The 25,739-nt window shown below is 41.6% G+C and overlaps 1 protein-coding gene across 1 annotated transcript in view; it reads right to left on the reverse strand.

Annotated features, from left to right (window-relative positions):
* Nucleotides 1–25,739, reverse strand: part of YEATS2 (YEATS domain containing 2) — a 108,681-nt gene that overhangs the window by 78,162 nt on the left and 4,780 nt on the right. The window contains exons 2-5 of the mRNA XM_044673160.1: nucleotides 6,666–6,787; nucleotides 5,546–5,643; nucleotides 5,350–5,442; nucleotides 3,697–3,945 (exon numbers count right to left, since the gene is read on the reverse strand). Coding sequence (XP_044529095.1) covers nucleotides 3,697–3,945; nucleotides 5,350–5,442; nucleotides 5,546–5,643; nucleotides 6,666–6,765 — 540 coding nt within the window. The 5' untranslated portion in view covers nucleotides 6,766–6,787. The remainder of the gene's footprint in view (nucleotides 1–3,696; nucleotides 3,946–5,349; nucleotides 5,443–5,545; nucleotides 5,644–6,665; nucleotides 6,788–25,739) is intronic.

The raw sequence follows: 25,739 nt of genomic DNA on the forward strand, positions 1-25,739 counted from the left end.
CTCAGTCTTCTCAACTGTAAAATGGAGATAACAACAGCACCTACCTGCCAGGGGTATTTGTGAGGAATAAGTGAGATGAGATTTGTAAAGCACGTAACAGTGCTTGGCACATAGGTACTGAATCAATGTTTGTCCCTACCTCCTTCCCCACAGAGCTGTGTAAGAGCAAAACAATATCCATCCCTTCATGTCTAAAATGTGGGGAGGTGGGGAGAACCTTTTTTTTTTTTTTTTTTTTTAATTTTAAGGGGAAAACGTCTTTCAGTCAATATTGGAAAAAGCATTATTTACAAAATAGACAGGTTGTCATAGAGATTCCTAAAACTCTGGGTTTACAGAAATCAAAGACTTGAATGGATTCATGAAGGACATGTCTAATAGCCCTTTAACAACCTGAAGGGAAAGTCAAGATCTTGGCCTCTTCCTCATCTCTGCTGTCCTATGAAACAGTGAGGAGGCCATAGTCTACTCATAAATACTTGAGATGATGTAACACTTCAACTGAAAGAAGAGAAATGGGCCCAGATAAACCATGTTCTCCAGTTTCGGATTACAGGTCTCCCATAAACTACCTCATCAGGACCACCCTTCAAGGTCTTCCTGGGGTCCCCCTGCATGCTGCAAAGCCATGTCTTCTGGTAGAAATGATTCGTTATTTGTTCCTCTACTGCCCACTGCTTTATCTCCCCATGTTTTACCATATCGATGGCTCCATTAATTTCCTAGTTCCTGTGAAGTGGGTCAGTCAAAGATGAGCATCATCCCTATGTGCCAGCAGAGTCTCAGAAGTGAGTGAGTTATTTTGCACTGTACACTGCAGGGCTCCTGATTCCAAACCTGATATTCTTCATATTACTCTATGGCAGCTGCCTCTTTTGGTGAAGAACCCTGATCCTATGTCCAAGTTAACATGGCCTCCCAAACTGTAAAAAACAGTTTTGTAGGCACAAAGAAACCTTTTTCCAGGTTTAATAAATAAATGTTGTGGACTGACTGACTTCTCAGGTAAATATGTATTTGCTATGACCCAGCAAGGCATTTTTGATGTTCCAACAGCTAATTCATTGAGCAGAAAGGCCATACCTCACAAGCAAACACAAAATGGAAGGCTACTACCTATGTGTAAATAAAAGAGTTCACTGTCCTTGTAACCAAAAGATACTTTTAGAAAAAAGCCCTTCAAGGCTCAGAAAAGTCTTTTCCATATGTGAATCTTCTACGTGAACATAAAGTTTTACAGGTTAGCAAATTAAGAATCCCAGTCCTTTCTCTTTGCTGCAAATTTGAATAAGAATGGCACATGGTCCAAAACAACTCCATTAGTAGGCAGAGCTAGAAAATAACGAGTTTGAGCCTAAGACAAGGCCCTAAATTCCAGGCAAACTTTCCATCTCAAGTGCTCACCATACTGTTTCCCATTTCCTTGCTTTCCACCATTGTCTTCCTTAACTGGAATGGGCCCCACCTTCCAGATCCCCCTACTCAAGTCTTTCCAGCTCAGGTGCCCTGTTTGCTAACTACCATTCCAGACCTTAAAGCAATTGCCTTCCTCAAAAAGTACTTTGTATGGTAATCTCTCCCTAGTATTTATTTCACTCTTTCTTATACCACAGTGATTTTTCTCCTTATCTGTGTGTCAGATCCTTGAGAAAAGGGCCCAGACTCCAACGATCTTTCCCCGTCCTGGGCCTAGCACAGTGCTTGTGCCTGATAAATGCTCAGTAACTGAACTGAACAGCACAACAAATAACATACTTGAGGCTTAGTGGTGTGAGTGAAAGAAAACATAATACTTGGTTTGATAAAATAGCCTTCTTCTTGTGAAATTAAAATATTTGCTTACTCTCATTATTCTTTTATAAGATCTTTCCTACTGACCAAATCTTCCAGAAATCAAGATTATATGATCTTCTTTTATCATTTGACTAACTTAACTCTTTAAAAGACATCTTTAGTAATATAGATGAAAATGGGGGGAAGCTGGATAGTTCAGTGGATTGAGAGCCAGGCCTAGAGATGGGAGGTCCTGGGTTCAAATCTGATCTCAGACATGCCCTAGCTGTGTGACCTGGACAAGTCACTTAACCCCCATTGCCTAGACCTTACCACTCTTATGCCTTAGAACCAATACTTAGTATGGACTCTAAGATGGAAGATAGGGTTTTTAAAAAGTACATGAAAATTTGAAACCTGTTTTCATAAATGTTCTTCCTTAATATGTTTTGTGTGATAACTGTGGTATTGGAAATTTGGGGGTCTTTGAACTAATTCTGAGGTCTCTGATCTAAACTTCCTGTCAAAGTTTAGGGGCCTTTCAAACTACATTTCCATGATTCCTGGCTTGAGTAATTTCATAGATAGAAGGATAAATAGTGAGTGACTGGATTGGCACAGCCTCTCTGGTGATTTTGGAGCGGAGCCAGGATGGAGAAGGGAGGTAACAGGGCGCGTCTTTTAAACTGACTCTTAACATGGCACGTGGCTTCAATTTTCTAATGGCTACCAATAAATCTTTTAATACCATAATATTTTTAAATCTATCTAAATCCATTTTCTTACATAATACATGTATAACCCAGATTGAATTGCTTCTCAGTTCCAGGAAGGGGGAGGGGAAAGGGGAGGGAGACTCTGGATCATATGACTTTGGAAAACTTATGTGGAAATTTGTTATTAAAATAAAAATTTTATAATTCAAAAAAATGTTTCCTGAAATGAGAGAAGTGATAATATTTTGATCTACACTGGAGGTTCTTAACCTTTTTTTGTGTCATGGAAACCCATTGGAAGTCAGGAGAAACCTAGGAACTCCTCAGAATGTTTTCATATAAAGATGTAATTTTTTTCCCCATTTAAGCCCATGGAGCCCTAAGATCTGGGTCTGTGAATTTGTCAAGAACCCTGATTTAGAGTTCAGAAATCACTGCATGCAACTGGCAACAATTATGAATTTGTTTTTAAAATAAACTACTTAGGCAAATGATGCAAAAGAAAGGACGCTGGGGTCAAAAGGCCTGGTTCCAGTCTCTCATCAGTACCATTTATGAGCTCTGAGTCCTTGGGCAGCCAGTCATTGACTTCAATTCTGTTATTTAGAATAGCTGAGAATAGTAATACTTAGCCCTCCTGAGCTCTCAAGCTAGTTATGGGCTCCAAAAGGATCATGTACACAAAAGCACTCTGCAAACTATCCAATGCAGGGCAAACCTAAAATTTTATAATGATTCAAAAGGGTCTATTTCAATTGCTTTTAGGAAATAATCACCTCTGCTCCTCTCTAAATCAGTAACTGGACCTCCCCAGTATAACTGTAGTGTTCAAGTAATGGTGGCCCCTGTGGCCTGGCCTGATGCTTAGGGAACAAGCCCCATTCAGTCAGTATGCCAAACCCACCAGCCTGTGCTCTGGGCAGTGCCAGAAACTAGGTCAGAGCCCCCTGATATAGCAGACACAGCTCAAAGCCACATAGACTGGCCTAAAACATGATAGTTTGGCTCTTTGGCCAGGAAGGGGCTTTCCCTCTTTAGATCTAGGACTCTGTGTACTTCTAAGTAGCAAATGCCTAACTTTATTAAAGGAAACAACATCTTACATAATTTGATTCCTAGAAATCTAGGACAGAGAAAGGACTGCCAAGTTTATCAATTATTGCCCTATGCTTCTGTGCCCCATTCCACTGTTTAGTCTTAACCTTACCCGTCCAGTATTTCTGCCAGGCCTCTGAGACTCCACATTGTTGGACAATCTCTCTTCCAAGTCCAAGTTGCTGCTATTGTCTTTGTCAGACAAGAAGTCATTGTGCTGAGATAAAGAATCGCTTTCTGAATAGTTAACAGATGGTGTTTCTGATCTCTGATTAGCAGGAGATGATGACCTAGATGGGGATTCCAAAAATTTCTTGATAGCAGGATGATTAAAAACCATGGTGTCACAGGTCTTTGATCCCTGCAAAAGCAAAAACCCCCATACTTTTAACGAGGTCCACAAAAGTAAATACATTTAGCATCTTCTAACAGCAACACTGGGAAAAAGTACATTTCAAAACTTATTATAATAAAATGTGATAGCATTAAACAGAAAACAGTAGGAACATTAATAATAATAGGAAGTTTTCCCTGCAATCCTAAATTCTAAAGACACATTTAAATGTTTGTTTACAAATTTCTAACTACTGGCTAGTTCTTCGTGTTGCCAACTGGGGAGCTAAGGAACTTTAAGTCAGAAAGTTAGGCACTATTCCCAGATATCTGAGCTCAAATATACTTTCACTGCAAAGGAAACTTTGACTGGATTTTTAAAACTTCAGTTTCTTTCAGGCAGCACCAGGGATGGCACCATCCCCTGAATCCCAAGGTCATACTGAATGACACTGGCTTGGAGTTCACCTGGTCAATGCCTCTTTGAAAACCAAAAATAGGCCATTCTCACCATGATCTTTCCATTATCCATGGGGAGAGGAAGGCAAATTAATATTTATCTTGACTGAAATAAAGCTGGCTTTTCTCAACCCAGATATGAGGACATTTAATCAAAATAACGATCCAGAAGGAACACTTTTTCTTCAGCTGAATCCTGTTTCCTTGGCAACAAACCCATAAAAAAATAAATTTCCCTAAGCAGTATCAAAAAAAAAAAAAAAGAGGGAAAGATTATTATTTCACAATATAAAAGTTTCAGTACTTCAAATGGGAGTCAGATTCTTGTTCTATCTAATTGTTTGTCAAAAACAAACTTAAGGCTTACAAACAGGGCCAGGCTATCAAAATAGAACTGCAATTCCCTAGTAGTATTAGCACAATCAAGCAAAGACTTGTTTTTGATGCAAACTGTTGGATAGATACATCCTACTAACATCTCTTAGGAAGGGGATGAAAAGGAGAGGCCCAAAGCAGAGGGAGACTGGAGGTGAGCGTAGGCTTCTAGAGGCAGGTATCTCCCCTTCTTTTAAAGAATGGGATCTAGAACAGGATGAAATCAGGAGAAAGATGAAAAGAAGCCTCTGTAGAAACACTCTTCCCAAAGAGGGCTGTTCTTAACTTTGTATCTTCATACTGAACACATTTACACACAACAAGTGGGTTTTGAATGACAGAATGGAGAGCTAGTTACATGGATAGAGACTAAGCAAAGTTTTTCCTAGAGCTCCCTAGCACTTTGCCCCTGGCCTGGCATATGGTGAAGAAAGAATCAATACTTGCTCACTAGTAGGAGTAAGCAAGCTACAACTCCACGTGGGAGACCAAAGGGGCCCAACTTTAAAGTCAAAAATGACCACATAATCCAAGAAACCCCCAAAGGCAAGACTCTCCCTGAGGTCAAAGGTTCTTTGGGTAGGGACATGAAGCTTACCTCAGAAGCTTTGAAAAGACCAGCTGAAGCGTAGTAGTTTGCCACAATGCAAGCCCGAAGTTTATCCATCATTCTTCGGGCCTCAATCAGTCGCTAAAAATAAATGTAAAATGTTTATTCTATTAAAAGAGCAACAGAAGTAAACGACATTGACCTTTTCAATCCGCCTCTGATGAAAAGCACTCTTGCTTTATACCTGATCTATGACTTCAATCTCATGCTCCTTGTTTTTCATTTCCACAGCAAACTGCTCCTTAATAATAGTTTCAATCTTCTGCACGGCAGCATCTCGAGCTGTCCACAGAACAAAACCAGAACAACAGTTAAACAAGTCTGGTTTCTCAAAGACTCCCTGGCTACAACTCTGCAAGTACCCGAAGGAACACTACTTAGGCTCTGCAGAAAAGTTTTCTTAATTTCAGATTAGCCATCACCCAAGACAAGGGAAAAATGGCATGAAGGGAGACACACCTGAGAGGGCAGATTAAGACCTATGGATGAGGTTGGTGGTGGTCAGACATATCCTTGAACAGGTTTTCCTTTCAGACAGAATTTCCTTTTTAAAATGCAAGTAGGATTATTTTTGTTTTAACCTGGATTTAGATGACAGTGAGTTTTTTGAGTACCTAAATTCTAGTTCTATGATTTTAGTACAGCAATGTACTAATCTGTTTGATTTTACAATCCTTTCTCTTCCTTTTTCTAAAAGTATTATATGATATCCATTTTTCAATAAAATTAAGATAAATTATTTTGTGGTTTTGCAATGTCAATTTGGATGTTCTACATGTTGGAATGATGCAAAACTCTAATGAAGACCATTCCTTTAAGTCAGTTGTCCTCGATTAGCTATAGAACCTTGAGCAAGTTCATCTTTCTGGGCTTCAGCATTGCTCCACTGTCAAAATCAGGGATATTGTTAGCTAAGGCCATTTTGACTAAGGTTTTATGAGCCTGGCTAATTGGAAGCCACCAAACCCTTGTCTTGACACTGATGTTTCCACATGCCTGCTGGATTCCATTCCTGGTACATCTCACACCTGCATCTCATTTGTCCACATCACTTTATCACTCAAATGTCACTAACCTCTGAGCCTACATTTCCTTCCCTGTAAAATGAGAAGATTGGATTGGACGGACCTCTCTAAGATACTATACAACTCAAAGCCTTCAGACTAAGGTGAAGCATGCCTTCTCCAGTTCCCACTAGTACAGTATCTATGTTGGTTTTCCCCAAACCCAATTCTAGTTAAGTAAGGATGAAAAAGCTGGACTTCATTTTACATGGAGACCCTCTAGTGACCTGAGAGCTCTACCTGAAGCCTCCAGGCCTCGATGCCGTTTGTTTGGGGGTGCAACAGAAATGTCCTCATAGTCAGGGTCATTTTCTTTGAGCATTCGTTTAATTCCAGACATGACGACCTGCAGCAGCTCTTCACTGTGTAGAGAGAGAAGGGAAAACATCACCTTTCAGAATATTCCCAAGAGAGGGCCAAATAGGCCCAAGCCAGTTTTCACAACACTAATAAAAACTGTCTTTGCGGGGCAGCTGGGTAGCTCAGTGGATTGAGAGCCAGGCCTAGAGACGGGAGGTCCTAGGTTCAAATCTGGCCTTGGACACTTCCCAGCTGTGTGACCCTGGGCAAGTCACTTGACCCCCATTGCCTACCCTTACCACTCTTCCACCTATAAGTCAATACACAGAAGTTAAGGGTTTAAAAAAAAAAAAACTGTCTTTGCTCTCCACGATGGTCTCCATTCAGTACGGAGCTTTCCAAAGACCACCTCTGCACATTTAGAACACAGCCGGCTTATCCAAGGTGAGCAATGCTTCCTGCGGGTACTTTTCAGTTAGTACTTAGAAAGGAAGTACGTGGCACAGATAAGCCTATCTTTTGCCTTAGAAAAGGCTGGAGGATGCCTGGAATCCACAGGAATGGGCTCCATCCTTCATTATTCTAGACTTGGAAGCAGCTTGATTTGTTATTAGTTCTCCAGATCAATGGGGGAATAGAGGAAAGAGGGAGAAAGAGACAACAAAATCTATGTGCTGATGAGGGGAGGTGGAGGAAAAAAAACAATCATTTTGGGGTTCCCTGGGGGACTTTTTGCTTTTCATTAAATACTTAAGATATGCTTGGCATTAGGTGCTTCTGAAACTGTAAGTGAAATATACCTTTTAACCTCTGGTGAACTAAAAGTAAGAAGGATACAAGGGAAGATCTAAGACATGTAACAACAAAAGATATTGATAAAATCTGCAATTTTTAAAAAGAGCAAGTAGAATCGGGATATTTGGACCGTAGTTCTGCCAGTAACTAGCTCTATGAACAGGAAAAAGGCCTTTTTCTTGTTGGGGGCTCAGCTATTTCCTCATCTGTAGAATGAAGAGGTTGGACCAAAACAAGGGTAAAGCTTAACCTGGATTTTATAAAATTATTATTATAACTATTTCAGTATAATTAGTTTACTTTGTAATATTATGTATTTTTACATTTAAAAACATTTCTCTAGGGCAGAGGTAACAAAATATTAAATTACATAAAAATATAAAAAATAAAATTAATTCTTAAAAACAGAATGCAAGTTCCTTGAAGGCAAGATCTGTCTTGCTTGTATTTCCATCTTTAGTGCTTAGTATAGAGAACTTGATAAATGCTATCTAACTCCTTCTACCCAATGCCACAGCTCCCCAAAACCCCCCACATTACTCTGAGAAAGGATCAGCTTCACTGGACTGCCAAAGGGATCCATGATATAAAATAAGGGTTAAGGATCCCTAGACTAGGGTTAATTGGGTAACACAGTAGATAGAGTACCAGGCCTAGAGTCAGGAGGACCTGGATTTAAATATGGCCTCATCTAGCTATATGACTCCACGCAAGTCATTTAACCCCAATTGCCTAGCCCTTGCGGCTCTTCTATTTTAGAACTGATATTAAGCCAGAAGTTAAGGGTTTTAAAAAAAGAGAACCAAGGACTAAATGGTTGCTAAGACCTATTTTGTCCATTAACTAATATTTTGTCATCTTAACAAAAAGGATATTATGGAAAACCTCCTAATCCTAAAATTAAGATACTGTAGCTATAGAATTTGCCTAATTGACTACTACGAGAATGCTAATGCCTCTTATACATGAAGACTACCCTCCCTGCCTTCACTCCCTCATTTATCCTATATAGATTTTGCTAGCGTACAGCCGTTTTCATGTTTTCTCACCCATGAGCATGAGCTCCTAAAAAGCAAGGACAGCAATTTACATTTCTTAATATTTCCAGTGCTTAGCATACTGGCTGGTCCCAAAGTAGATGCTTAAGAAATGCTTTATGCCTGGCTGGCTTGTATTCTAGCAGTGATGGGGAACCTTTTAGAGATCTCATGCCATGTCCCATCCTCTCACCAAGTGCTGGGTGGAGCCGCCTCCCTTGCTCCACACAGGGGAGAGGAGAAGGCATTCCCATTGGGCTGCTGGATGGAGGGGTGGGTGAAATGAGGAATGTCTTCAGAGTATGGGGGTGGTGGTGGGGGGAGAGTGGCCTGAGCACTCCATCCCTCCCTCCAGCTGCTGCCTATGAGCCGCCCCCACCCTCCCTGTGCTCTCCCATTAGGCTGCTGGGCAGAGAGGAGGCAAAGAGCAGCTCCTCCGAGTCCCTCGGCCTATCTAGTAAGGACATGGGGGGTAGGGGGGCACGTGCCGCCCATGCCCATGGAGAGAGTGCTCTGTGTACTATCAGGTTCACCATCACTCTCTTAGCTATTTATGCATACATCCCAATTCCCTGAGAGAGAGAGAGAGAGAGAGAGAGAGAGAGAGAGAGAGAGAGGGAGTGTGAGAGTGTGAGTGTGAGTGTGTGTGTGTGTGTAGGGTCACTCAGTACTTGGAGGTACATCTAACAGAAAGAGGACCTGCACTGTCTAGAGGTTCTAGATGAGCTCCTCTTCTCCTTCTGTTTCCAAGCTGATGCCCAAGGGTCCCCTCCCCCCTTCAGGAAGGAAACTTCAGCATGAGTGTAGCTGCTCCCCCTTGTCTTCCTTGTAGACCTCAGTACAATCAATACAAAGACTCAAGATTAAGTGACACGTCCCAGGCTGAGGACTCTGGTCCCATCTTTTGTACAAGAAAGCTAGTGTGGGCAGCTTCTGGAGGGGAAGGACTTCTGAACCCTGGGGGGTCTTCATTCTACCACCTAGATAGAGCAGAGGGCTTAAAGGGAGGAAACCTGAATGCAAATCTGGTCCTAGACACTTACTGCTACTTGTGTGCCTCTGGGCACCTACCTCAGAGTGTGGCTGTAAAGACTGAGTATATGCAAAGCCCTCAGCACAGTGCCCCCGCATGGAGGATGCTCAATCAATGCTTGTCCCCTTCCCACCTCCCTACCGGAACTCCCTCAAAAGATAAGAAGGTAAAAAAAGGGCAGCTGTATGGCTCAGTGGATTGAAAGCCAGGCCTAGACACTTCCCAGCTGTGTGACCCTGGGCAAGTCACTTAACCCCCATTGCCTAACCCTGTAACAAATTAAAAAAAATTAATATAGAAGGATATATATATATAAGATATTAGAGTTTAAAAAAAAAGGTAAGAAGGGGCAAGATCTGAAGACATTTAGCTGCCAAACTAAGGCGATCTATGGAAGTAGAGGAGCAGCAAATGGCAGAATCATACCTAAGCTGTAAAAAAAACCCAACCAAAAAAAAAAAACACTTTGAGAACTGTGTGGAGGATGAAATGGAATGGAGAAAGGTTTGAAGTAGATACCAATTGTGAGATGATCACCATAAACTCAGAGAAAGGTAATAGAGTGAGGGGGTGGAGGGAAAGAAATGGCTGTGTCAGAGGAGTTACTGTCTGTGGAGGGAGAACTGACAAAACTAAGAGGCACCAAATTGTTGAGAGCTAAGCACTAGCCCAGAACTCAAGAGAACAACTCATTTTGCTCTTGTTGCCTACAGGGAAGCCCAAAGACAGTTACTGTAAACAATCACTAATAAGCCCTCAGGAACACCAGGGAAAATGCAAACATGCTTAAGAGCAGGCTAGGTAAAAATCCTCACCCCAAACATCTTATTCCCCATGTAGTCATCACCAGAGAAGTGGGAAATAAGTACCCTGGAGCTTCAGGGAGCACTATCTGGGGATTGGGAACTTTTAACAATTTGTAGCCAATTTTTCTCCTGCCATCTTACAGTCTGACTTCTACCTGAAAGATCTGAGTAGCACTAGAGTCTTATTTGGACCCAAAGACTTGGGCAAACTTGCCCTAAAACTTTGCCCCTTAGTTTCCATCTGCCCAATCTCTGAATGAGAACTCCCAAGAAGCCAGATCAACTACTGCACAGTCCTAAACTCTGGCTGTTGTTGTATCTTCTTCACTCCCCATTTGCCCTAGACCACATTTTATTTTTCATCAAAAATGGCTCTTCTGTGGGCCAACCAGAAGATAGTTACCAAGAAATACAACACTTCATTGGATCCATCATTTCCCGGATGGGGGAATAATCCTACATGTTGCAACCCATGCTTTCTCATTTTGTCTATTCTTGTCCATACAGTAGAATAGATAAATTCTGGTACTAAAAGTGATTTTCCAACCAATAGTTTTTATCCTCCCTTTCACCCTTTTCATCCACTGCTATTTCTACCTCATCAAAAGCCTCTCTCAGCTTAGATCCTTAATTTAGTTCTTACTCTACTACAACTCATCTGTTACTAATCTTGCTGACCTCTCAGTCTAAAATCCTCACCTCTTCTCATATATAATTGTAACTGTAATATAATCTTCTCATATATAATTGTAACTGTAATATAATCTTCTCATATATAATTGTAATCTGGCTTCCGACTCTACCATTGGGCTGAAACTGCTGTCTCTAAGGTATCAAAATATCTAACCAACCAAATCCAAAGCTTTTTCCTCAGTCCACATTCTCTCTTTCAGGTTAAAAAAAAAAAAAAAAAATTTAAACCCCTACCTTCTGTATCAATTCTAAGCCAGAAAAGCACCAAAGGCTAGGTAATGGGAGCTAAGTGATTTATCCAGGATCACACAGCTAGGAAGTGTGAGGCCACATCTGAACTCAAGACTTTGTCACTAGGTCTGGTTCTCTATCTACTGAAGCATCCAGCTGCCACGCTCCTTTAGCTTTTGATAATAATGTTGTCCTCCTACGAGGCCAGTGATGGTGAACCTTTTAGAACCTTTGAGAGACCTTGTACTGCGCCAGGGTGGAGCAAGGGGGTTGCTGCCCAAGATTAGTAGGGTTGGGAAGGTGGGCTTCTTATCACAATACAGGGTGCATGTCCTCATCAAATCCAATTCAAATGCAGCCCCACACAGCCTCTCCTTGGCTCTGTGGCAGAGATGCAACCTCACAGCCTTTTAGGCTGCTTATATGGTGTACCCATGATCCAACCATCATGCTGGGAGTGGGGTTGCCTATTGGGCTGTGACCCACATGGTGGTGGAAGGAGGCAGAGGGAGTACAGTGAACCTTTGAGGGATTGCCACCGCTCCCCCCCCCCCCCCGAGTCTGGCTGCTGGAGGGGAAGGAAGGAAGGAAGTGGACATCTTTTTAGGGGATAGGGCCAGGCCCAGTGGTGGGAGAGGAGACATCTTCCCCCCCCACCCCCTGCAGCCCCTAGTCCCAGACAGGGGAGGGAAAAAAGGAGAGGAGTGCCCACAGAAAGGTCTCTGCATGCCATCTTTGGCATGCATGCTATATATAGGCTTGCCATCACGGGCCTAGGCATTCTTCTCCTTTCTGTGTTGCTCACTGTACTCTCCCAACTGACTACTCCTTTATTGTATAATCATCCACACCCAGTTACCTTAGAATGGGTGCCTGTCCAGGTCTTTCCCTTGGGCTCTTTTCTCTCTACCATCTCTCCCTTGGTGAGTCATCTTCTCCCACGGGATCAAGTATCATTTAGGAACAATTCCCTAAATTATCTATTCAGCCATAGTCTTCCTCTTGAACTTCAGTCCTGATGGTGACATTAAGTGCTTCCCAGACATCTAAGTCTTTACAGCATTTCAAAACCAATGCTTCTCTCTACTTAAACATGCATCTCCTCCAAAACATTCCTTGTTTCTGGGAGCATAGCACCATTCTCCCAGGCATTCAAGCTCACCTCCTCAGAGTTATCTGTGTCTCTTCCCTCTCCTTCCAAGTCTCATTGATTCTGCCCCCATATCATGCATCCTTTTCTTTCCATTTCCATGGCCACAGCATTGGTTCAGGTCTCTCCCCTCTCCAAACAGAATCTTTGGAGATGCCAAAATCATCTTCCTAAAGCTCATGTCTGACCAAATCATTCCCCTGCTCTTTAGTGGTTTTTCTCTGCCTGCACCCTCCATCTCCTGGATCTCAGCTGCCTTCCTAGGTTTATTTTATATTATTCCCCTTCCAACATATCCCAGACCCAACATTCTATTTCTCTTTGCCTATGAGGATTTACCCAGGCTGGATTCCTGAGGCAGCTGGTGCTTCAATGGCTAGACTGGAATGGGAGTCAAGAGGTGTGATGTGCCCATTGTCACATAGATACTAGATTTCACAGGCTGGGCTTGAGGCTAGTTGTTCCTAATCTCATGCTTGGCTCTCAAGCCTTTCTTATACTGTACTTGGGGTATACAGACAGCAGGCCCGAGGCTGGAAAGAGCTGGGAGTCTGCACAGACTGACCCAGTGTGGGGAGCCTGAGTGAAGACCTAGAGAGTTCTTAGATCCCATATACTGAAGGCATCAAACTGGTAGGGGTAGATGGAGTGGCTGTATGTACCAAGGCCAGTCCCTCTCCTTGACAGAGCTCTTTCCTTGAGAGCAGGGAGCACCTTGTTCTATCTTTGCATGTAGCATGATGCCTCTTACCAAGATGGCCCAGCACTCATGTATTCCCACCCGACACCTCAGTGAAGACACAGAATGATAACCCTAATTCCATTTCCATATGACAGTTCTTCACATTCTTGTGGAAAGCTTCTGCTCACCCCAAGGCTTCCCTTCTCCAGGGTAAATGGTAACTGGTTCTTTCCTCTCACAGCAAGCCCTTAAGGCCCTTCCCCAGCCTGGCTGCTCTCTTCTAGGTACTTCCAGCTCACCAACCTTCTTGAATTCTGACTTCCAGAACTAAAAACAAAACTGGTCCAGGTCAGAGGCTGGCCAGGACAACTCAATGCTGCCTAAAACAGCACCTTCTGTTCGGGTGACCATAAGTCCTCTTGATCCCCATCAATGAAATGATGTAGTCTGCAAAGTATACCAGGGTGATCCACATTAAGCCTTCAGACCACTAGAACTCATAGATTTTTCTGACAAAAGAAACTGCTGCATAACCACAAGTCCCATTTGAACTAAAGAAGGTGATTTTCTTGAATCCTATTAAAACTCTGCATTCAGAGTTTTAATGTCATCTTATTCCATATGGCCCAGCAGTGTAACATGTTGGCTATCTCTACCAATTTTGTTGCCCTAACATGCTATAAGTAGTCCCCAAAACCCTTCCAGCTACTTAAATATTAAGCTGGTTCCCACAACCACATCTTGCACCTCTAAGCTACTTAGACTTGAAGGCAGAAATCTTATGCTTCAGTACAAGGAAACCCACAACTCTTCTAAGAGGAACTCAGGTAAGAAAGAACATTCTAAACGTGGAAGAAAACAGCTCAGGTCCTACTCCACAAGGGCCAACTGAAAGTAAAAAAGCTCTCCAACAACTAGGTCTCACTTTGTCTTTTCAAGCCAAGTAAGTAAAAACCAACGACTGCCTAGTCTGGAAGATTGCTCTCCAACAAAGTCCACGATGCGTGCTGGCAAAAGCCAACAAACCCCAGGCCTAAGTCAAATCTTGAACATCAGATGGCCTGAAAAGATCTCCAATACCAGACTATGGGAAAGAACAATTCAGTATCCCATCAGTCAGGACGCCATGAAAAAAAAATATGGAACCCACCAGGGAGGAGAAAAGTCGGAAGGCCAAAACAGACCTGGCAAAGATATGCCCAGTTGGTGGAAGTTGCCCAGAACAGAGTCCGTTGGTGTGAGATGCCCAGTTGGGGGAAGTTGCCCAGAATAGGCACGTTGGTGTGAGATGGTTGCAGCCCTATGCTCCTCTGGGAGTCAATAGGAATAATAATAATAATAATAATAATAATAATAATAATAATAATAATAATAATAATAATAATAATAATAATAATAATAAGAAGAAAGCCCCTCCCCCCCTTTTTGGACAGCACTTTAAAAGCCTTTGAGAGCTATCTGGTGAATACATTATGGGACACGGAATTTATAGCTCCTCAGCCTTCCTGTACTCAAAACTGAAAAGGTAGAGGGGAAGACCATCAAAAAACTATTAGGAATAAAAAGTAAACCTCTAGAAGAGTCCCCCCCCCCCCCCAATGATGCACCTGGTGTGTAACAGTCATATAATAATGCAGAGGCAAGTCCAGAGTACTCAGAAGTACCCCTCTATTAGTAAAAGAGGGCAGTCAAGTACATGAAGATTTATAGAAGAATTCCTCTCCTTTTATGGCCAAAAGCCTTAAAAAAAAAAAAAAAAAAAAAAAACCTATCTACATCAGTTGCCTCCACTTTTTCATCTCTAACTTACTTCTTGACCCTTTCCCAACCAGTATCCAAGGCCACCACTAAATGGAATCTGCTCTTTCCAAGGTCACCCATGATCTCCTTCTTAATTGCTGAGCCCAAAGACCTTTCCTCAGTCCTAAACCTTCTTGCCTCTCTGCCACTACCTCCTCTTTTACCTCTACTCCCCAGGTTTTTGTGACACTACCTGCCTTGATCCATCTCAATTTCCTTGGCAGGATCGCCATCCATAGCCTATCTTCTTTATGTGAGTCATATATACATCTCAGAGGGCTCTATTCAGAGCCCTTTCCTCTTATCTCTTTATATTTCAACAGGTTCAAATATTTCTGTGCAAACGCCTCACAATTTACATATCCAAGCCTCATTTCTCTTAGTGCCAGCCCCACATTTCCAGGTGCCTGCTCAACATCTGCACCTGGATGTCCTATAAGCATAAATTTATGTCCAAAAAGAAACTTTTTTATCTTTTCCTCAAAACACACAGTTCCTCTCATTGAGTGTGGCACTCTTCTTCCAGTCACCCAAGTATGCAACCTAGGACACATCATGGACTCTTCACTCCTCCCAGCCCCCAAGCCAATCAGCTGGCAAGTACTGTTCACTGCATTTCAACATCTTTCCCTTCTCTCTACTCAGATCTCTGGACTAATGTAGTCATGTTCTAACTAGTCTTCTTCCTGACATTCACTCTGTCCCCTCCCTTATCTGGCCTCCACAAAACTGCTAAATTAATATTCCTAAAGCACAGGGGCTGTCCATAGTCATTGCCCTGCCTAAAAAGCTCCAGTTGCCTTTAGTATAAAATACAAAACATCTGTTTGCTATTGAAGGGCCTTCCCAATCTGGCTGCAGCATATCTTTGCTGACTGGTTGCATACTCCACTCAGGCAAACTGTCCCAACAGCTAGCTGTTCTTCCCATCTCTCATCTCTGTACCTTTGTATGGGATGTTCACCATACCTAGAATTCCCTCCTCCTTCACTGCTGCCTCTTAGAATTCATAGCTCCCTTCAAAGTTTAGCTGACCTGCTCCTATAGGAGGCTCTTCATGCTCCCCCAAGTAATTATACTCTGCATATATTTTACATTAACTACTCTGTCTATACTAGGCTATTCTCCCTAACAAAATGTACATTCCTTGAAGGCAGGGGCTGTTTCATTTGTCTTTGTATCCAGTCCCTAGCACAGCATCTCCCAAAGGAGGTGCCTAATTGAGGAGGGAACAAAGAGAAGCAGGGGCAATAAAAACAAAACAAACCTCAAGAAGTCCCAGATCTAGAACTGGAAAGGTCCTCCAAAAGGAGAAAAGGGAAGTAGAGAAAGGTTAACTGATTTGTCAAGATCAAAGAAGTGGAATGGCTTGATTTTTTATACAACTGATTTAGCACCTTGTATATTCGAGTAATTAGACCTCTGTCAGAATTTTTTGTTATAAAGATTTTTTTCCAGTTTGTTGTTTCCCTTCTGATTTTGGTTGCATTGTTTTTGTTTGTACAAAACCTTTTTAATATAATCAAAATTATTTATTTTACATTTTGCAATTTTTTCTAACTCTTGCTTGGTTTAAAAATCTTTCCTTTCCCAGAGATCTGACAAGTATACTATTCTGTGTTCACTTAATTTACTTATGGCATAAAAAATCAAGCCATTCCCCAATTGATAAATGAGCAAGAGACATGAATAGGCAATTTTCAGATAAAGAAATCAAAACTATCAATAAGCACATGAAAAAGTGTTCTAAATCTCTAGTAATTAGAGAAATGCAAATCAAAACAACTCTGAGGTATCACCTCACACCTAGCAGATTGGCTAAAATGACAACAGGGAGAGAGTAATGAATGTTGGAAGGGATGTGGCAAAATTGGGACATTAATGCATTGCTGATGGAGTTGTGAACTGATCCAACCATTCTGGATGGCAATTTGGAATTATGCCCAAAGAACGATAAAAAATTGCCTGCCCTTTGATCTAGCCATACCATTGTTGGGTTTGTACCCCAAAGAGATCATAGATAAACAGACTTGTACAAAAATATTTATAACTGCACTTTTTGTGGTGGCAAAAAAAACTGGAAAATGAGGGGATGCTCTTCAATTGGGGAATGGCTGAACAAATTGTGGTATATGCTGGTGATGGAATACTATTGTGCTCAAAGGAATAACAAACTGGAGGAATTCCATGTGAACTGGAAAGACCTCCAGGAATGGATGCAAAGTGAAAGGAGCAGAGCCAGAAGAACATTGTACACAGAGACCAATACACTGTGGTAAAATCAAATGTAATGGACTTCTGTACTAGCAGCAATACAATGACCCAGGACAATTCTGAGGGACTTATGAGAAAGAACGCTACCCACATTCAGAGGAAGAACTGCAGGAGAGGAAACACAGAAGAAAAACAACTGCTTGAACACATGGGTTGATGCAGACATGATTGGGGATGTAGACCCGAAACGACCACACCAATGCAACTATCAATAATATGGAAATAGGTCTTGATAGATGACACATGTTAAAACCAGTGGAAATTTGTGTTGGCTATTGGGGGTGAGGGGTGTGTGTGAAGGGGAAAGTAAGAACATCAATCATGTAACCATGGCAAATTTTTCTAAAAAATAAAAAAATAAATAAAAAAGACCAAAGAAGTATCAGAAGCAGGATTCTAGAGTCCATGCTCTTTCTCCTGTACCAGCTGCCTGTCTTTTATAATACCTAAGGTTCAGTTATGGAAGTTTTAAAGCATCATTCTTGGCACCCTCCCCACCCATTCCTTTGTTTTTCTGCTATTCTTTCACTACCAATGTGGAAGCCAGACTGCAAAGGCCTACGAACAAGTTTTAAATTTTGGTTTTACATATGGGTATGGCCAAAGAATTCATCAACCATTGGCCAAGATAAAGGTGCAAATTCCCATACTGTTGTAAGGCTGGTCCTTAAGAGCAACTCTGTCAAAGGTCAAGACAACACTAACAGTTATTCTGGCATGGTAGAAACTACTAGAGCTTGGGAAATAGGGGCATAACCTGACCAATATAAAGAATGAGGCAGAAAAGAGATAAATGGTGGTGAGCCAGCAGATGACACTAAGGGTCTATTTCTTGTTTTCTTTTCCCTAAGGGAGGGGAGGGAAGAAAAAGATTATTTCAGGTAGTCATTCAAATAAAGGGAGAAGGAACAGTGAGAAAGACTCATAAACCATACTTTTTATGGGCTATGAAAACATGAATAACAGAATTGGAAAAAAGGTGCAGAGGATGGGAGGGGTGGATTTAGGAAAATGGAAAGAATTAAGTCAGAAAAGCTGTTTCATCTCCTTCAATGGGGTACAGTCAAGAAGGGGCTTGACTCAAATAGAACAAACTACATAAGGCCAATTATCAAAAAAAGGGGGCTTAGGGAAGGTAGTGATCTGGAGTTTCACAGGGATAAGAGAACTAAGGGAAGAGATTAGGAACTGATTATTCTAATAAATTCAATCTTTGAATATCTAAAACTGACTCTTTTTTTCTTAAAAAACAAAAAATATGATAGAAGAACAAACTTAATGATCACGATCATGAATGTTAATGGATTAACTAAACTTAAACCCTAAAAGATTAGCAAGTATGAATTAGAAAGCAAAATTCAACAATTTGCTGTATATATGAAGCTGTATGTATGTGTGTGTGTATATATATGTATGCTTTAAGACAAAGATTCATACAAAACTTCAGTGAGTAATTAGAATAGCATTTATTTTTCACCTACTACAAAAAAAGCAGTAGAAATGATGACTTCATAATAAATAAAGAGGGGGCAGCTGGGTAGCTCAGTAGATTGAGAGCCAGGCCTAGAGACAGGAGGTTCAAATCTGGCCTCAGACACTTCCCAGCTGTGTGACCCTGGGCAAGTCCTTTCCACTCTTCTGCCTTGGAGCCAATACACAGTATTGAATCCAAGACAGAAGGTAAGGGTTTAAAAAAAAAAAAAAAAAGAAAAAAAACAAATAAAGAAACTGCATTATGCTTAAAGGTCATTTCACTTTATGAAGAAAACAGAACTGGTGGCTTTTCTACCTGGATCAAATGCTTTGCTGTAAGCAATATTAACACAACTGAAAAAGATGAATTTTAAAAGATTAATATAATTGAAAAATTAATTAATTTGATTTTTTAAAATGAGAAAACCAACTTAACTTGATCAAAACTGAGAAAACTCACAAAAACATAAAAGACACACAAAAAATGGTATAACTATATACCATACCAACAAAATGGAAAAATGCAATAGGTAAAAAGTTTGAAAAATAGAAAATATCCAAATTAACAAAAAGAGATAACCCAATGTTAGAAAGCTAAACTGAAAAAGCCATAAATGAACTCTCAAAAGCAAAAAACCTCTCCTCTTCAAGTTGGACTTCTGAATGAAATCTATCAGACATTAAAAAAAACAAATGACTCCCATGTTACATGAGTTCTTTCCAAAAATAAAAATGCCACCTTAATCAAACTTCTTTTAGAAGACAAATACAATTATTTCAGCTAATAATTAGAGTTGAAAAGTAGTGATAAGAAAAAGATGAACTAACATCATTAATATTGACACAAAATAATACCAAGGAGGCTAAAGCAATATATTTTTTAAATTACTAAAATTACTCCTGATGAATAATCCATTGGATTTATGCTAAGAATGAAAGTTCAACATTACAAAAACCATAAACCTAATTAATAATGAAATCATAAAAATCATGATTATACCAAAAGTCAGAAAAAAGCCTTTCCCCAAATACAGCATTCATATTAGAATATTAGAAACATAGATAAATAATTTAAATAGTTAAGAAGTAGCTAACTAGCACAATGCTAGAGTCAGGAAGACTTGAATTAGAAAGCAATCTCACACATCCTAGCTCTGTAACCATGGGCAAGTTACTTAATCTTTGTCTGCCTCAATTTTCATCATCTGTAAAATAACAGAACCTAGGGGGCAGCTGGGTAGCTCAGTGGATTGAGAATTAGGCCTAGAGATGGGAGGTCCTGGGTTCAAATTCGGCCTCAGACACTTCCCAGCTGTGTGACCCTGGGCAAGTCACTTGACCCCCATTGCCCACCCTTACCACTTCCACCTAGGAGCCAATACACAGAAGTTAAGGGTTTAAAAACAAAACAAACAAAAAAAAAAAACAAAAACAGGGGCAGCTGGGTAGCTTAGTGGAGTGAGAGTCAGGCCTAGAGACAGGAGGTCCTAGGTTCAAACCCGGCCTCAGCCACTTCCCAGCTGTGTGACCCTGGGCAAGTCACTTGACCCCCATTGCCCACCCTTACCAATCTTCCACCTATGAGACAATACACCAAAGTACAAGGGTTTAAAAACAAAACAAAACAAAATAACAGCACCTATCTCCCACAGTTGCTGAGAATATAAGTGAGAATATGAGAATATATGTATTCTGCATGTAGTAGGCATTTAAAAAATTATTATTTTTCTTCCTTCCTAACAGATGTACAGACATGTATGCATGCCTACGTACAGACATGTATATGGGTAAAACCAAGACAAGAAGTCAAAATATAGTAACAATTCTAAAAGACAATTTTATTATTATTTCTAAACTCAAACCTTCTGTCTTCGAATCAATACTAAGAACTGGTTCCAAGGTAGAAGAGTGGAAAGGGCTAGGCAACTGGGGTTAAATGATTTGGCCAGTGTTACACAGCTAGGAAATACCTGAGGCCACATTTGAATGCAGGACTTCTCATCTCTAGACCTGGCTCTATTACGTATCTTCCCCAAATTATAAGCCACTAATAGCCATATGAAAGAATGCTTCAAATCCCCCAAAAAAGAAATCCAAACTAAAACAACCCTGAGATTTTACCTCATACTCAAGCAAACTGGCAGAGATGACAAAAGATGGGAATAGTTCACTTTGAAGGAATTGGGGGAAGAGAGACACCCCAGTGCACTGTTGATGGAGCTGTGAATATTTTGGAAAGCAATTTGAAATTATGCAAAGAAAATTATTAAAATGTCTATCCCTTTGGACTGAGAAATACCACTATTGGGTATACACGGGCCCCCAAGGAGGTCCCTGGGTAAAAAAAAAAAATAAAAAAGCCTTTTTTTTTTAAAGTGGCAGTGAAGTGGAAACAATTCCCATTCAGTGAGGACAGCCAAATAGATTGTGGTAAATCAGAGTGATGGAATATTCCTGTGCTGCGGGGAAACAGCAAAATGGTGAAATACAGAGAATGGAAAGATTTGCATGAACTGATGATAAAGAGTGAAGGAAGCAGAGCCAAGACCATAACAAGGGAAAGAATAATAAACCCAAACCAAGCAACTGGGTGCCTCAGGGGACAGAGAGTCAGAGCTGGAGAAGGGAGGTTCCGAGTTTAAATCTTGCCTCAGGTCTCTTCTAGCAGTGTGACCCTGGACAAGTCACAACTCCAATGCAGAGTCCTTACTACTCTTCTCTTTGAGCATAGATACTTAGTATTGATTCTAAAATAAAAGGTAAGAGTTAAATATGTTACAAAATTACAAATAACATACATAGACCCAAAGAAGAGATATAAAAGACACCTCTCCCTATTCTTTGCAATGGCAAGAGGTCCAAGGGTTGGGACATTATATATATTTTCAGCCTTTTTAAAAAAATGTGTCGATTGGTTTTGGTTTTCTTTCTTCCAATTCTTCTTTCAAAAAAAAATCTCTTATATGGGATGATTCTCTGTGAAAGGGGAAGGATACAGAGGGAAATTTAAGTGACATAAAAACAAAAGATAACAATGATAATTTATTTTTTTAAATAGAGGAAAAAATTTCTAAAGATTACCAAAAGCATCTAAAGCCAAGAGCAAATATTACTTGTAACAGAGAAATCTGAAAAGCTTTTCCAGAAACATCCTGAGTAAAACAAGGGGAGCCCTATGCCTCTCTCATCTGACTTAGAAATACTAGCTGCAGCAATAATAAAAAGAAATGAATCAATAAACCCAGTCAAGAGGAAGCAAAAACAATCTTTCTGGGCAGACAATAGTTTTCTTAGTTTTGCTCTACAAAAAGTGAACTGAGATAAGATCTCTCTGCCTACACAGAAGGATAACAAACTGAATTCACAAAAATCATCATATAATACTAAACAAACCACAGGAAGAAAAAGAAGAGAAATTCCATTTTGACGAGTAACAAGATGTGTTTAACTATCAAGAACCTAACCTAGGGGGCAGCTGGGTAGCTCAGTGGATGGAGAGTCAGGCCTAGAGACTGGAGGTCCTAGGTTCAAACCTGGCCTCAGACACTTCCCAGCTGTGTGACCCTGGGCAAGTCACTTGACCCCTATTGCCCACCCTTACCACTCTTCCACCAAGGAGCCAATACACAGAAGTTAAGGGTTTAAAAAAAAAGAACCTAACCTAAGGGATACAAAATTTTTATGAAAATAAAAGACAACTTAACTGGAAAGACATCCCTTTTTCATGGCTTTACCAAACTAATACAAGAAAAACAATGATACAACAAAATTTCGAGTCAATATTGGGCCAGTCAAATTGCCAAATAATGAACTTGACAATAATGAAATTCATTTGGAGGAATAACCCCACCCCCCAGAATATCAAATTATATCATGGAAAAAAAAACAAAAAACAGGAAGAAACCGGTATTGGCCCTTCTAAATGTTCTGCTATAAAAGGCAGTAGTTACCAAAACTATCTAATCCAAGCTAAATGAGTAGATCAGGAGAAAAGAGGACACAAACAAGATTTGGAAACAGCCTGCCACATAGTGTGGAACTTTCCAACATCAACTACTAGAGAAGGGATTCTAATCAACAAATACTGCTGGGAGAAACGAATAGTAGGCTAGATCTCCTCTGCCTAAAAAAGAGAGGTAAAAATTAGCAGCTCATAAATGACCTAAACAGAAAAACTCATGATTAACAAAAAAGAAAGAACATAGCCTCAGACACTTCTCCAAGCTGGGTGACCCTGGGCAAGTCACTTAACCTCCACTGCATAGCACTTACCGCCCTTCTGCCTTAGAACCAATACACAGTATTGATTCTAAAATGGAAGGTTGGAAGGTTGGAAAGTAAGGGTTTGAGAGAGAGAGAGAAGTTTATATCATTTACAAACGTGGATAGGGAAAATTCATAACCAGACATGGGATAGATATGGGCAATCTTAATTAGGTAAGATTCAAAAAAGTTTTCACACTAATAAAACAATGGCTGGTGGTGACCTCAAAGAAATCCTGAAGTCAGAAAGGAATCCTCTGTGGAGAGGAAGAGATAAATTCAATTTTGGAGATACTGAGTTAGAGGTGCTGTTGGTGGAAGTCACAGTAGAGAAACCCCACTACAGTGAAAGGAGACAGAAGTCTGGTCTTGAAAATCAGTCTGGCCTGCCCATCCAGATACTGACTGAGATTCACCTGCATAAGGGTCTGAATTGTGGTCAAAGTAAGAAGGCCAAAGTAGCACTTAATCAAAGAAGGCTGAGTATCTTAGGGGGAAAAGCTGCCATGGAAGTCTAGGGAAAGAAGGAAGAGTCCAAAGGAGAACCAGAATCTCTGAAGTCAAAAGGCAAGAAGCACACAGAAGGGAAGGATAGCCAACAGGAACCAATCCTTCAGCAATGCAAAATCAGATGGAGTCTGAACTTGGTCAGTGCCTAAGTCAGAGAGACAAGAGAGGACATGGGCAAGCCAGGGCCTCAGACTGCAAGAAACTGAGGTCAGGGGGAGTGGTGGGAACAAGTTTTTCAAGAAGAGAAGATTTTTGCATATTGCCAGTTGATGCAGGAAGGTTTTCTTAGGATTGAAAGTCGGAGCACATGATATTGAGATCTACTCTAAAATTTTCAAATAAATATTAATTGAGTGCCTCTATTATTCTGGGTTCTTGTTATTTAAATTTCAGCATCTATTTGGATGCATAGATCTGCAGATAACAAACATATACATTTTGAAATTATTTATGCTGTTATATATTCTGTAGATTATAGATCAGGTAATATGTAATATAAAATGTGTGTAGATTACATATATGTACATATGAACACACCCACCCACATATATAAAATCTTCCCCAACTAGGAAGTTCTCAGAGTCCAGGGGCCCTATCTTGATGCTTCTCTAAATGCCCTCTGGGGAGCCGCACTGCAAGCACTCAGGAAATAAACTTCCTGATAAAAACTGAGGAGTTTGGGGAAACAGAATTCTACAGAAACTTAACCAATACATGACTAGGTATAGGGCAGCCAAGAGAAGTCTACAATGCAGTTTGACTTGAACTAGATTTACTGTGCCTGGAACCTTCACTAGAGCCAGCTGCATCCTAGCTCAGGGCAGATGTTGCAGAGAAGGTCCTCCTCACCTCCAGGATAGTCCCAGGCCCTCCTCTGATTATGTTGCTCAAGACAAGAGTTATAACAACAACAAAAAAAATCTCTTCACTTGGCACCATGTGTCTCCTGGTCAGTCTGGGGAAGCCCAGAGACCCCTCAGGATGCAGAAAATAAAATACAGAGGATTAAAAGGAACCAGCAATCCTGAAACAGGCCAGCCTTCTTCCCATCCAAGTTCTCCAACTCTCTCACACCTGAAATCTGGCCCAGGTTAAACTCTGAGGCCATAATGTAGTTAATATGAGAAAACACAACTTAACAGGAAGCAATTAAAAAATAATCATGGATGGAAATGATTAGATATTAGGAAGTTCCAGAGAAGTCCCACTGGCCAGAGGATCAGCTGGCTCACCAGGGGCACAGGAAGCTAACCATCTGGCCCCCGGGGGTGCCCACCCACAATGCTCCCAGGAGTCTCCCGGTAGACATCAATATTTACAGAATAAACACACACTCCCACCACTGAGCTCTTCCATCCCCATCCCCAGCCGCAGGGAGCCCTGGCAGGGAGCCCTGGGGACTTCACCGTATACTTAAGTGAGGGTCCGGGGATCCTTAGGCCAATCCCCCATTTTACAGTCCAGGAAACTGAGGCTGGGCAGTGGATCTTGGAGCCTCACAGCCCTCAGTGGAAGTGGTGGGACTCGAATCCCAGCCTCTGGGTCTCCCTTTCTAGACAGGGAGGCTGGATCTAGGACCCCTCGGCTCCCGTCCAACTCGATTAGTAACAGTAACATCTCACGTTTGCCCAGCTCTGGAAAGTTAGTAGAGTGCTTTATCAAGCCCACCCTGGGGAGTGGGTGCCTTTGTCCCTGGGTGACCAAGGAGGATAGTGAGACAGACGAATAACGTGACTTGGCCAAGGTCATATGTACCAGTCCCAAATCCGAACTCAGAGCCCTCTCCGGGCCTGGGTGGTCTCCTGGATCCCCTCTAGCTCCAAGCCGGTGCCCCTACGGCCCGCCCTACCGGTTCCCCCCGGGCCTCAGTTTACTCGTCTGTAAAAGGGGAGGGGACGTCTTGCTGGCGTTCCGCCAGCCCGAGTCCAGCCCTGGCGTGCCAGCCCCCACAGGGTTTACCTTCTTCAGCTAGGGGTAGGGTCACGCGGCCAGGGCCCGGCACGCTTCCACCGACACACAGACACACAGACACCGGGGACCTCCCCAGCTCCGCCCCTGGGAAAAGGAGAGGGGGAGGGGCGCCCTCCCTGCGCGCGCCCCCCTCCGCCCGGACAATGGCTCCCGTGGGAGGCCGCGTGTGCGCGCAGCGGCAGGGACAGAAGCACGAGCCTCCCGCGCACGCGCAGAAGTCGGAGCAGGAGCACGCGCCCCCCATCCCCGCGCACGCGCAGAAGCCAGAACAGTAGCACACGCGCGCCCCCCCCCCC

Source organism: Gracilinanus agilis, chromosome 4 (genome assembly GCF_016433145.1).
Source record: "Gracilinanus agilis isolate LMUSP501 chromosome 4, AgileGrace, whole genome shotgun sequence".
NCBI lineage: Eukaryota > Metazoa > Chordata > Mammalia > Didelphimorphia > Didelphidae > Gracilinanus > Gracilinanus agilis.